This window comes from Marmota monax, unplaced genomic scaffold (assembly GCF_021218885.2).
Source record: "Marmota monax isolate L192 unplaced genomic scaffold, Marmota_monax_Labrador192_F-V1.1 WCK01_AAM20220418_F8-fsc00156, whole genome shotgun sequence".
In the NCBI taxonomy this organism is placed as follows: domain Eukaryota; kingdom Metazoa; phylum Chordata; class Mammalia; order Rodentia; family Sciuridae; genus Marmota; species Marmota monax.
This window is the reverse complement of record NW_026694013.1, coordinates 2,656,426-2,670,701: the sequence shown is the minus strand read 5'-3', so window position 1 is coordinate 2,670,701 and position 14,276 is coordinate 2,656,426. Positions and strand designations below refer to the sequence as shown.

The 14,276-nt window shown below is 34.4% G+C and overlaps 2 protein-coding genes across 13 annotated transcripts in view; one reads left to right on the top strand and one right to left on the bottom strand.

Moving 5' to 3' along the window:
* Cip2a (cellular inhibitor of PP2A) overlaps positions 1-11,875 on the bottom strand; it is a 35,481-nt gene extending 23,606 nt beyond the window's left edge. The window contains exons 1-7 of one of the 2 annotated variants that reach the window (XM_046464047.2): positions 11,515-11,875; positions 9,380-9,527; positions 6,854-6,966; positions 5,497-5,591; positions 4,854-4,950; positions 3,342-3,464; positions 3,052-3,197 (exon numbers count right to left, since the gene is read on the bottom strand). In XM_046464047.2, coding sequence (XP_046320003.1) covers positions 3,052-3,197; positions 3,342-3,464; positions 4,854-4,950; positions 5,497-5,591; positions 6,854-6,966; positions 9,380-9,527; positions 11,515-11,616 — 824 coding nt within the window. In that variant the 5' untranslated portion in view covers positions 11,617-11,875. The remainder of the gene's footprint in view (positions 1-3,051; positions 3,198-3,341; positions 3,465-4,853; positions 4,951-5,496; positions 5,592-6,853; positions 6,967-9,379; positions 9,528-11,514) is intronic. The other variant, XM_046464046.2, reaches the window with a different exon arrangement.
* Positions 11,733-14,276, top strand: part of Dzip3 (DAZ interacting zinc finger protein 3) — an 89,025-nt gene continuing 86,481 nt past the window's right edge. For 3 of the 11 annotated variants that reach the window (XM_046464045.2, XM_058585475.1, XM_058585469.1), the window contains exon 1: positions 11,800-12,320. The gene's annotated coding sequence lies outside the window, so the exon portion shown is untranslated. The other 8 variants (XM_058585473.1, XM_058585470.1, XM_058585474.1 and 5 more) reach the window with 5 other exon arrangements.

Below are 14,276 nucleotides of genomic sequence, written 5' to 3'. Positions count from 1 at the left end.
TATTGGTTGTTCAGCAGCTTATTGGTAGCTGTTCCTTATAGCCACCACTCAGCATTGTAAGAAAATATGACACTACATATTGCTAAAACAGAAGATCAAAATTCAAGATCCAAAGTACAGTTTCTACCAATCTGTGTATTGCTTTTACACTATTGTGACGTCAAAAAAATTCTTAAGAAGTCAGATCACTGCAAGTTGGGTACCTATGTTTAAAATCTGGAATCTATCTTATACTATTATAAGCATAAATTTGCCCTCTCATTTATTGAAACATAGTAACTCACTTGGCAATAATCATTGAATTTTAATCTCTCAACTGTCTTATGTTGTAAAAGATTGTGTTCATTTTATAAAAATTCAAAGGTCACAGGAATATACTAATAAATTACATAGCTACTTATTTATATAAAACATCTAAAATTGGCAAGCATTAAATTAGGCTCTGCAAACACATGATACTGAACTCTAGGAGAGGTACCATTCATGCTATGTTCTATATAACTAAATTGGAGAGAGCTCACAGAAGAAGAAATGTAGAAGGTAATAATGCAAAGTAATGTAAAACATAACAGTATAATGGAAGAACGTGTGTGATGATACAGAACAAAGAATGGGTATCAGGCCTAGATTTCTAGGCCTAGATTTGTCAGGGCAGGCCTAATTAGGTAATGACGTTTCTTAGACTTGAGTATTAGAAGAATAAACATGAGTTAGACATATAAAGTTTTTCAGCCTTACAGAGGAAATAAAAAAAGAAAGTGTGAAGAGGTTGCCAGGGACCCCAATTTTGGATGAAAATTTGGATATATACCTAAAAAGAAATAAGGACATATGGTTAAAGGAAAAGCTGACACTGAGCATGTTTATAAGTAAAGGAGAAAGAGACAATTCAGTGAGACGTACAAAAAAGATGGAGAAACTGCTAACTGTAGGACAGAATAAGACTTAACACATATAATAAAAAATATTTATTAATGAGACAAGAACTGGTATAAACACAAATAAATTTGTCTGCAGACAAAGATTTGAGCAAACTTCAGTCAGATGGGATTCCATTTCATTTTTTTCTGTGTGTTAAACAAAGATAAGGTAATCTGCACAAAAGGTGGCAAGAAGAAAGCAACAAATATTTGAAAAAAACCATTGTAAGCAATGAGAAAGGAAGTCAACTAGGAATCAATAATTCAAGAGGGCTGGCCCAGATAAAGTTGTGTGATTTGTTGAAGTTGTGATTAGTAAGCTAGGCATTAAGTTTGACTTTGGAACAGACTTAAGACTCAGGTTTGCTAAATGGTATAACAGGTCTACAAGTAGACTTGTAATTCTTGGGTTCTAGTCTTCTTGGATTCTAGACTGGACAGAGGAAAAAGTAGATAATAAAACTGTGATATTTTCAGAAGCAGTGATCAAACAATGTCTTACTAATGCTAAAACAGATTATCTTTCTATACTCCTAGGAAGATATAGCTCAAAGAAATTTCCAGTATACAAAGCTGTCAAGCACTACCTGGTAGCCAGAATGAATACACATGGATATTGAGACACTTATAAAAGATGAGAAGAGGCAAGTAAAGGGAGGTCAAGTGGAACAAAAAGTGCTCTCATCTATAGAAGTTTAAAGAAAATAAAGTGAAATACTAATGTAAATTCCTCTTGGGTTTTATAAAATATTAGTTACCCATATATAAGAAGTCAATTTTGCCTTAGTCCATAGCATTGTTTTTCAAATATTTTTCTTTCTTTTGTACAGGGGATTAAATTCAGGGATGCTCTACTACTGGGCTACAGACCCAATCCTTTCTAATTTTTTTATTTTGAGACAGGGTCTTGCTAAATTGCAAAGGCTGGCCTTGAACTTGTGATCTCCTTCCCTAGTTGCTGGAATAATTGTACCAATGGATCCAGCTTTTTTTTTTTTTTTTTTTAAAGTTCTTTTCTTTCTTTTTTTGGTGGTGCTAGGGATTGAACCCAGGGCCTGGTACATGCCAGGCAAGCACCCTACCATTACCACTGCTTCATATCCCCAGCCCTTCCCTTTTAAATTTCTTCATTCTATGTTTCTTTTTCCTTTCCTTGTTTTTTTTTTTTTTTGTACTAGGGATTGTACCTGGGGGGTGTGCTTAACCACTGAGCCATATCTACAGCCTTTTATTTTTCATTTTGAGACAGGATCTCGTTAAGTTGCTCAGAACCTCAATAAGTTGCTGAGGCTGGCTTTGAACTTGCAATCCTACTGCCTCAGCCTCCCAAGCCCCTGTGATTACAGGCAAACACCATTGCATCTGGCACTTGATTCCATGTTTCTTAAAAATCAGGAACTGTCTTTACATTTTGCTACTGCAAGAACCCATCCTTCCTGAGTGTCTGATAATAGTAGGAGCTCAATAAATGTTTTCCTATTTGTGAATGATAACTTAATTTAACTCTTCAAAGCATTTTCAATAATTTCTTCAGTCGGGACCACAGTGCTGCTTAGGCACTATGGAAATTTAACTTAAGATGTTAACAGGCCATGAGATCTTTGGAAAAGAGCTACTACCCGATCTCAAAAGATAGATGGTTACATGAAACTCACTGATAGAAAGGACATATAAACATTCCATTTTAACTATGACACAAAAGTGGCATGTACCAAGGAAAACATTAATATTTTGACAAAAAATTTAAAGTCATAGACATACTAACATAAATGTTAATAAAAATATTCTTTCAACGAATTATAATGTTCAAGATTTAAAATTAATTTTAAAAGACACTAGTTAAGAATATCTACATCTTTAGATAATGACAGCAGAATCCTACTGATGTAAGACATAGTTGAAACATACATATACCACCCCATCATCACCAACTTGTTATATTTTGTTATGGTTCAGGAGAAAAAGAATGGGAATTAATAAAAATATCAAAACATTTCAATTTAGTATTCTATGAATCAGTAGAATACAAGTTTATCATCTTAAAAAGTAGTTTTATTTAGCAAAAACAACACATCTTAATTAAAAAAGAAAAAAGAGAGAGAGATCCTATATTTAATAAAGAGTGTCATACCTGGTAAGATAATCAGCAATTTTTGGATTCTTGAGGAGATCCATCAGTAGATCAACTGAATACTTTCTTGTTAGGGTACCATCACCATTTATAAGAATATTGAATATTAGTTGAAAAGTCTGATGAATGTTTCGAGCATGAAATAGCTTAAAAACAAATTAGGAAAAGTATATTACATAAAAAAATTTAAGTTGACACCATACTAAAATGCAAAAAAAAGCTTCAATGATTTTTTAAAATATCAGAGACTATAAACACTCCACATATAATAGAAAAATAATTATATTTACCTTTTCCCCCACCTCTTCATTTAATGTCAAACTGGATAATATTGAAAGTGCAAACACAACCACAGTTAAACTACTATGGGCTAGGAAGGTTATAAGAGTTCGATAAAAGGATTTCACATTACTCTGAGGAAGAAAAAAATTAAAAATGAATTAGAATAAAAAATTATAAGTTTTATATTTCAGTTTAAAAAGTGAATGTTGCACAAAGTGGGTGAAAGTATTATTAAAAATCATTATCAACTCTTTTCAGTAATGATTGCCATCTTTAAAAGATGAATGCTCTAAAGGAGCAATTTATAACAAAGATAAATTTAAATTTAGAAACTATTTGACTAATTTTATAAACAAAAAGGATCTACAGAAAAAATATAAATTTGGTAAACATGTCAAATTGGTGGGAGATCAATTTTTCCCAAGCTTTGTCACTTCAAATAATGCACAGATAATAAATGTGTCCCTTCTAATAGTTCAAAATGGATACAGAGAAAGGAAAAAGCTTAAATACTACGGGAAGTTGTTTTACTATTTAAGTTAATAAAAACAGTAATGAGGAACTCTCTTAATTGTGGTATAAAGCAAGAAAATATTCAGTCAGTTAGACAATTTATCTTATTCTGAGGTAGCAATGAACTTTTCTCATTTGCTAATTACCATTTAGACTTATGAGACCATTCATGAGGTAAGATCGGTAAGTTCATAAACTACTAAGAGTAGTATAGATAAGTACAGTCTTCATAAAGAGCAGTTTCTATGTAAGGAATTACGAGCAAATGTTTATTATTTATTATATTTAAGTGTTTTCTGAATGTGGACATTATTTTTTATTCAGAAATTAAAAACAGGTGTGTATACCTACCAACCCACCCATACATGGAAGCTTTCCTTTTTCTAAAAACCTTTCAAACCCTTTAATGGCTCAAAAATCAACTCCACTTCCAAAGTAAGACTAGGTCAATAAAACCCAGCACTTGAACAATTTTAATAGCATTTAATTTAAAATCAAAAAGGTAATTCAGAATATTGCACAGTAGAGATGTGTTCAAAAGCAATTCAAGTAATCAATCAACTTTCCCAATTTATTCTACTTCTATATGTGATTCTGTTAGTTTATTTGGATGCTTTCACTTACAACAAGTACTGATAGTTGATACTAGGTGATTACTCATGGACCTTTCTGGAGGAGTTGTCCTTGACAATGCAGACTCAGGTAAATGGGAGTGCTAGTGACATGCCTGCATTATTAGCACAGAATAACTTAACAATTCTTGCCTAATTTCATGTGACAATGGAATACTACAGAGAAGGAAACATTTTAGATATCAACATTTGCATTAATTCTGAACTTACATCGTCTTTGAGAAATAACATATATATAAAACTAGAATATTTCAAGTCTTTATATGATAATCTGTCACTACATTAACTTTGATGTATCTGCTGGATGGTCTTAAATTAACCTTTTTTTTTTAAAAAAAAAAAAAAGAAAAATATGTGTAAAAACAAACTTCTTACCAAAGTCTTTATGTGTGTTTGAACAGAAAGATTGTGCCGACATAGATTTGCCAATAATCCTAGACAAGGCATTGTTAACTCATCTTCAGATGATTGACTGTTATTTTATATTGGTGTTTAAAAAAAAAAAAAAAACAGACAAAAAGGATTAAATACATTCTATCAATCAAAATGATAAACTAATTCATATATCTAATTCCTTTTTATATTTAAAAAGTTTAACATCTGAAGACTGTCAAGCTCTGAATAGTAATTAATAATTATTTCACTCTTTGAAACTAAATTAGTCAACTTCATCATAGAAATATGAAAATAACTGTCAGAGTGACAATGTGCTATTTCATTGAATATTTCCTATCAAGAAGATTAAGCATATATACAAAATGTCCACTTTCATTAACTTTTTCCTGCCCAAACCAATGTTTCATGACTCCTAGCTATGAAAATTGAAGCAGTTCTTCTTTAATTCTGTTTTGATCTTTAAAATCATCTAAGAGGACCAAATAAGAGTCAGTCTCACTTAGTTTAAAAAGTACAAAAAAAAAAAAAAAAAAAAACCACTAAGAAAAATTAATCTACCACATCATTTTAGTTTAAAAATAAATCAATAAATTATTTGGTTACATGTTTAGTGCATACTCACATATGATCTATCAAGAATGTAATTAATTCATCCATATTGGCACCAGAATGGAAAACTTTGACATTATAAGTTAACCTCTGCAGAAGCTGAATGCACTAAGAATAAAAAAATACGTATGAATATAAACACATAAAAACCCATTGGTACCTACTCACATGACTGGGCAGTTGCACATATTATGAGAATGTCATCATTTGAAGAGGCAAAGGTTAGGGCAAGAATTTTGTCATTTCTTAGAGCAATATTTTTTCCTTTATTTAAAATTTCAAACACATACAAAGTAATGAGACTAATAGGAAGCTTTGAGTTTATCACTTAATTCACACATTTCTACACATTCTATATGAAAAAGCATCACCATTGTTAACAATTTGGAAGTGGTATAATTGTATCTCTCAGGGGTTCACTGTTATTAAAGGTTTTTTTGTTTTGTTTTTTTTTTTTAAAAAAACCTTTAAAAAGGTTTGGTCCCCAGGTTGATGCTATTAGGAAGTGGTGGAACATCTGAGAGGTGGGGCTTGGTGCTAGGTGTTTGGGTCACTGGGTACATGAAATCTTTCTCATGTCCTCTTTGGTAGTTCTCAAGAGAGGAAGGTTGCAAAAGGAGCAAGCTTGGCCCTATTATCTCACTATGATTATGCTCTTGCCATTGCTCTCTGATATGATGTGACTGCAGCCATAAGGGCCTTTGTCAGAACGGAACTGATATAGATGCCATGCTCCTGAACCTCCCAAACTGTGAGCCAGTAAACCTTTTGTCTTTAGTGTACTCTCTCAGGTTCTGAAAACTTAGTAACATAAAACTAACATAATCATCAACATTGTTCACTTAATCATCCTACAGGTGAATAGGGAGTGAAACACATACATAGCTCACTAACCGATTAAAAGATTTTTTCAAATTGAATCAATTCTAAAATTGCATGCCAATTTAATTGCTGATGTTTCTCCATCTTACAATTGCTTACATTTTAGATTCAATGAAATTTCATACATTTAAGAGTTTTCAATCTTTACTAAATAAAACTATGACCATAGCTTTAATTTTTGTAGGATGTTTCCTCAATAGATGGAGATTAGATGCCAACTCAAATTACATTTTAAATATGAATAGCTTACATTTCAAAATGCAGACATCTGTTATAAAGTAGATTTGGGTTTCTTCAAGAATGGTTGTAGTATGGGTAAAATTCCTTTCTCTAGAAACAATTACATGTGTGTCCAAACAGCTCTTTATGAAAAGAACCATGCCTAATCATGTCGTTATATCATCATATAGAGTTTAACAGTTTATAACAGATTTTGTCAATTTTGATCTGGAAATAAGTGTCACAGCATACTATGTGGGTATGCATACCTGCAAAAACACTGAATCACTGTGGCATGTGCTGCTCCGACAGATCACTCCTGCCAGCACACTGTTCAGATTATATGTATTCTGAAGACAATCTCTGGTTTCATTGTCTACAGCTGTAAGTTAAAATAAAATGGTACAAACTATATTTTTTAAAAATTATTTTTAGATATACATAACAGTATAGTGCATTTTGACATATTATACACGCATGGAGTATAACTTCCCATTGTACATGACGGCTGTACCCGATGTGGAGCTACACTGGTTGTGTATTCATATATGAACCTAGGAAAGTTAGGTCCGATTTATTCTGTCTTTCCTATTCCCTTCCACTCTCCCTTCTCTTCATATTTTTTTTTATATGGACTTCATGAATGAAGGGAAAGTAATTTTAAATTTATTTCACATAAGTTGTCATTTAAGAAAATAAAGTGTGAAAATATGGTTACTTATCAACACCCTCCAATTCAGAAACTCAAATGATTTCTCTATGGAGAATAAATTAATATCAAAGAAAAAACTCATTTTACATCCTTATAGAAATATTGCTATTAACAGATTATCACATTGACTCTGTTGTAAACCAGAAAGCCTCTACAATATAAATCTATTAAAGTGTATATAACTTAAAATAAAGATTATCACTTAAAAATTGTCTAGTATATTTAAATGTTGAAATAGCACCTAAATTGTTGGTGGGTGTTAGAAGAGGTACAACTGTTTTAAAAGCAATTTATGCAGGTGGCGCACCCCAGCCAGATGCTAAGGAGGCTGAAACAAGCATATCGGAGATTCAATGCCAGGCTCTGCAAATTAGTGAGTCCCTGTCTCAAACATAAAAAATAAAAAGGGTTGGGAATATGGCTTAATGGTTAATGGCCCCTGGTTTCAATCCCTGGTATATAAAGAAAAAAAAAAAAAAAAAAAAAGCAATTTACTTCCTGTAATGGCTATCCAATTTTAAAATGACCTGAAAACCTTACTCGGAATTTTTGAGGGAAATTACATAAAAAAAAGTTCATTGCACTATTGAGTTTATTTATTTTTTGGTACTAGAGATCAAACCCCAGAGGTAGTCACTGGTTTACACTGTGCTGTATAGACAAAGAATGGCAGAAGTTCAGAAGAATGAATAATCCTCTCTCACACTGATACCCATTTCTGCATACTCAGCAGTTGTTTCCATAAGATCTGCACAAAGGCATTCACTATCAATGCCCCCATGCCCAGCACACTATTGACTCTAGAAGCAAAAGTCGAAAAATAACATCACCATTAGGAGAATGGCTACATAAATTATAGCACCCTCTAATTATAGTAGCAGACAGCTACTAGAATTATACTGATATAGGATAAAACATCTGGTGCTCTACAACACCAACTGCATTGAAAACAACCATCTAAATATCTAAAATCATTTGTCCTAAAATAGAAAAATACCTAAAAAGATACATATCAAACCAAAAAAATGAGATTTCATCCCCAAAGGTGAATGCAATGATGAGAAGAGCTGTGGTAATGAGTAAAGACTCATCCCATCTTACTCTACAACTAGGCTTACTAATTTGGTAAAGCCATTACATTATATATGTGGTTATTTAGATTTAGATTAATTAAAGATTTAGTTTCTCAGTATTGTACCTATACTTCAAATGCTTAATGGCCCTGTGTAGCAAGTACTTACTTGACTGGACAATAAGGACCTAAAAAATTTCTATCATTAAAAAAACTTCTATTCTTCTATTGGACAATGCCTCCCTGTGCTAGTATTTCCGTATCACTTGAATTTATTAAGCTTATCTTCATTTTACAACTACACAAAGAAATATCCCACTCCCACCACCCCATGCTCAAATGAGGGGTGGGGGCTAATCATTAAGTAAATGCAAAGGGAAAAAAATTAGAAAAAGCAACAACAGTATTTTTATCCCTAGTTCAAAATTCTCTGTAATGTCTATCACAGAAAAAATGATTTTTTGGTTGGTAACTATGATTTTCTGAATGGTGTATTCAATACCGCCATTATGTAGGTACAGATTTTTGTAGTTTATAAATTCCAAAGCAGCTTAACATTTCCCAAACTGCATTCTTTCCTATAAAACATGGAATCTTTGAAATGCTTTTGATTCCTTGACCTAATATTTTAAGAAATGACATATTATCCTTTTTCTAAAGATTCACAATTCATAGTAACTCTGAAAAGTTCTGCAATGAAGAAATCTTTTGAATGTGACTTGTTCTCCAAGGGAATTTATAATTAAATTTGGACTATAGAAAATATTAAATTAGGGGCTGGGGATGTGGCTCAAGTGGTAGCGTGCTCGCCTGGCATGCGTGCGGCCCGGGTTCAATCCTTAGCACCACATACAAACAAAGATGTTGTGTCCGCCGAAAACTAAAAAATAAATATTAAAAAAAGTCTCTCTCTCTCTAAAAAAAAAAAGAAAAGGAAAGAAAATATTAAATTAATATATTTTCCAAAAACTGTGAATAAAAAAAAAGAAAGAAAGAAACTAAATGCATTACCTAGTTGAGACAGCAAACTGATAATACTTAAGATCAGTGAAGCACTTATGTTTGGGTCTTCCAGTAGCTCCACAAGGCAACTCAAGCATTCACTTGGTAGTATCTGATTTGAGGTAAACAGTCGTGTGAGCTTTTGTCCAGAAATTACCTATTAAATGGTATACAAAATGTGTTAGTTAAGAGTTGGCAATTTTCACCTCTTCTTCGTTTCAAATAATAAGCTCAGTTTTTTCAAAGTGCTACTGCCACTTTCTTTCCCATTATGAAAAATTCACACATCCTAGATTATCTAATCGCTACAGCAATCACTTGGATCTTAGTTTAAATTCTTCCAGTCAATTTTTCTTAAGTCACTTACACCATATAAGTTAGGTTGACTTGTAGCCTACCATACACTATACCTCTTTTTCATGCAGTAGCAAACTTTTGACTATCTAGTAATATTTGTCTTCCATACTATATTTAACACTCTACAAAACCCTAGACTGAAAATTTGCCCTTTATTACTTATACATTTATTTTATAAATGAATTCTAGTTTCACCAACTTTGAGGGAGGAGAATGAAAAAAATGAAACCTCAAGGATAACTATGGATTGCTCCTTTGCAAAGATAAGACCTAAGTCCAAAAAGTAAGAGATAATGGAGAAAATAGTTAAAAAAAGAATTTTAAGTAGCCAGGATAGGCATTAAAAATTTAATTTTTGTTTATTCAATTTTTCATTCCTTTCTTACAACCAACAAAGAAAGGAGAGTCACAATGTAAAGTTTGGATTGAAAAACAAAACCAGCTGGCAGAAAGCATGAATTTCCAAAACGCTTTACAAATTATTCATTATTAAGCATCTTGTTATATTAAGATAGAAAAACCATTAGTTACTTCAAAATTAGATTAAATCTGTTCTAAATACTTTAAAAATTTTCTGCTTTATTATCCCTCTAATCTTTCTTTGCCTGCTTTATTATCCCTCTAATCTTTCTTTTCTGATCTTTTATTCCCTCACCCATGTTAGTTTTCTTTGAAAGCTTTGGTGTTAAGAGTTTCACATTATCTGTTCTCAAGGAGTATGGGTTTTACAGTATTACTAAAATAAAGTCTGTAAGCCAAAAAACACTAAGTCAAAAGATGAAAATACAAACAATGAGAACATATATTTTGAGGTACAGACCTTCTAAGCATTGCTCTTTTACCTACTGATAACTATAGTCCTCTAGAAAATTAAGACCATACTTTTTGTGTATTGGATACTGGGGATTGAACCCAGGGCACTTTACCACTGAACTATGACCTTTTCAAAAAATTTGAGTCAGGCCCAGGCTGGTCTTGAACATATGATGTTCTTGCCTTAGCCTCCCAAGTAACTGAGATTACAGGAATGCACCACCAGGCCCAATCTGAATGCTACTTTTAATTTCTAGTCACAAGGTTACTGTTGTGAAATACCATCATCAAGAATCAGCTTAGCCTATAAAGAACCAATTAAGAAACTATGAACAAATAGAAGGCAGACCACTACAATAGTGGAAGTGGAAACAGGAGGGAGAAAGAGGGGGAAAGAATAAATACTAGCGACTCAAGTAGAGACAATTATATTCCATGCTTGTATGATTATGCAAAATGTACCCCAATATTATGTATAACTATAATACAAAAAAAATCAACTAAACTTAGCTTTGTGAATCATAAAAAATTCAAAGCTCAAGTTCTGCATGGGTCTATATAGACAAAGTATGGAGGAAGTTCGGAAGAATGGATAATCCCCTTTCACGCAGACACCCATTTCTTCATTCTCAGTTTTTTTCTGAGAGCTGCACAAGGCATTCACCATCAGAAATATATCACCTACCTAAATGGCAAAATTAAAAACTATGAAAACACCAAGGAGTGGTGTGGATGAGTGGGCCCAAATTTCCCACCCGCTCTTTTCCTGGAGTCCTCCGTAGGCCCTCGTCTCTCGCTGAAGCCACCTGAACGCTTATACTCACTCGCCCTCATAATACAAAATGACAGTTAAGAGAGTGAAGAGCTGTCCTTTCTGCCCCAAGCTGGGGCCGCCACTCCCCGGCCACACCAGGATCCGTGGTAATTATCAGGGACGGAGAACCCAATTTGTCCCACGCCGCGAAATCCTTTACCTCCAAGTGCCGCAAAAGCTGAGTAGCGTTCGCTTCTGACTTAACGGCTTTGTATTGACTGATGGTCAAGAGCAAGGACTTCAAGCAGGCGGTGGAGTCCATCGGGACAGTCCAGTTCGCAGTACTGGTCTAAAAGCCGCCCAGTCTCAGTCCGCTCGGGCTTCCACTGTTCACCGCGCTTTTTCGTTTTGCGGCTCCACCCACTCCCAGTTGTTTCCGGTTCCGGTCGAGCTCCGGAAGTTTCGAGACACTCTGGGGGACTGCTAGGTCTGCGGGGAGGGGTGGGCCTAGGGGTCGAGGTGCTCTGGGGGTCCGTGAAAGGGATTGAGAGGCGGCCTCTTAGCCCCTCTTACACAAGAGGCCGCGAGGTTTCAGATTGAGCTCCGAGAAGACGAGAAATCTCGCGATAAACGCGATTGCGGCTTAACTTGTGGAGGGGTGGTTAGGCTCCGGGGGTCGGTCCTGACTAAGTAGTGTGTTCTGTTTTTGTGTGTTTCCTCGGCCTTCACGCTGGAGGGCCAGTTTTTTTCTTTGTGCATCATCTTCTACCAGAGAAATGGTCGCTTTCCCCTAGTCTAGACACGGTGAGGAGATCTGAGGAGAAGAATCTTTGGGTCCTGGATTTTGACGCGGCCTGGGAGGGGCCTCAATTTTAAGTCTTGCTGCAACCACCCCTTATGCCTAGGAGTGAATATTTCTTAGAGAGGACCTGTGTGTGGTACCTGGGGTTCTACAGCAAGTTAGTTATGCCCTTACACTAGTGCCAAACTTCCTCCAGAAAGCTACCTCGGGGACGCCTGGGCCAGGTATTGCTCCGGAGAATGTTCTCAGCGTTAATTTTTGTAAGCGAAGTTGTCTGTGTGTCTAGCATGTCTTGTAAAGTTCGATGATGGCGAAAATGACACTTTGCATTTTTTGTTGAGAGGTAATATGCATGTGTATAGAGTGAAGTGAGTAACTGATTCTGGAACTTTCAACGTAGTATATGCTAATGACGAATAAAACCTTAAAAACCAGGTTGTAGAAAATTGTGCAGATACAGCACAAGTCCGTTTAATTCGGAAATCACGTTTTGTCAATTGAAGAAACTTTCTGTGCCAGTACTTTTGTTAAGGCACACTGTATTTTTATATTAAAACTCGATTTAAAATTAAATAGGATAGTTGACAATCTTTTGGACCATTGAGACATTCATGTAAAAGTTTGGGGGTACCTAATGTATTTATTTATGCATTTATTCATTTTCCATATTAAATAATTATTGAATGTTTATGAGTTAGGCATTGCCAGTCTGGGAACAAAGAGGTGGAAGTACCCCTTGCTAGGAAGAAACTGTCTGATAAGGTAAATATCCTAAATAAAAAGTATTTTAGGAATTCACCACATAAATGAAAGTATCAGTGATTGTAAAGAATGGAACCGTGTTTTTTACAAATCATTGCTTCATCTTTGACTATGTGACTCCAGGCAGGCTCTCACTGTTACAGTCTTAAAGTAAAATCTAAGTATGATCTGTTTGACAGGATTTCTCATTCAATAAATTAATTCGTTGAGATTCTACCATGTACTTGTTCTAGGCTCTAGAGATTCAGTGAATAAACACCAAAAATCTTAGTGTCATAGAACTTACATTCTGGTAGGAAATCTATAATAAACAGAAAAATAAGGAAAATGATGGAGGAAAACAGTATTGTTACCTCATGGAGAAGCAACATTTGAGGAAATACTTTTAGGAGTTGAGAAAAAGCTATATTCATTAGTGGAAAAAGTTTCTAGTTGGTGAGAATGGCGAGGACAAAGACTTTAAAGTGGAAATGTGACAACATACTAGGAATACAGAGTAGAGAGCAAGAATGAGTGGTAGAGATACAGAGATGAGGTCATATAAGATCTTGCAAGACCTTTGAGTTAATCAACATAAAGAATGAATTATGGAGTGTGTACTGCATATGCCTGTAATTCCAGCTACTGGGGAGGCAGGAGTATTACAGTTTCAAGATGAGCTTCCATAAAGTAGCTAGAGCCTGACTCAAAATGGAAAATACGGCTGGAGATGTAGTTCAGTGGTTAGCATCCTTGGGTTCAATTCCCATTACCAAAAAAAAAAAAAAAAAGGAATTATTGCTTGACAGTTATTTTGTGTTAGTTACAGGTGTTGGTAAATGGAGTGTTAAGATTTTGGTAGTATTACACTTTCACCTCCAATTACAGGTGTAAGCATCACCATTTTTAGCACCTGCAAAAGGCTCCAACTCTGTGTGTGTGAGCCTTCTTTTGAATCTTGCATTTTAACTTAAGCGGTAACAAAATTTTGCATTTTCTTCTGTTTATATTAATGTAAAGTAATTTTTTCTCATGAAAAAAATCTTCACCAAATTTAATGGAAGCTTAGTAATATAAACATGTTTGTAGCTGTGAGAAACCTGGGCATTTTTAGTGAGTGATACTTGCATTCCTGATTTGGTAAACAGAACCATGTTTTTATTCCTTAAAAAGGGTAAAGAGTAGATGAAGGAGATGATGCTCAGTCCAGGTGACTAAAGGCCTTGTGCTTGGATTCCATCTTGAGTGCTGTAGTGATCTCTGTTTTTAAACTGGGACCTTATCTAGTCAATTTGTGTTTTAGATTGATTACTCTGGCTGATGAATGGGCTATGATTTTGAGAGGGGAAAGACTAGAAATAGGGAGACTAATTTGCTTCCGTCTTTGCAAAGGATAACTAGGATAATTGATTTGGAGATTTAGAAGGGGTAAAAATTTG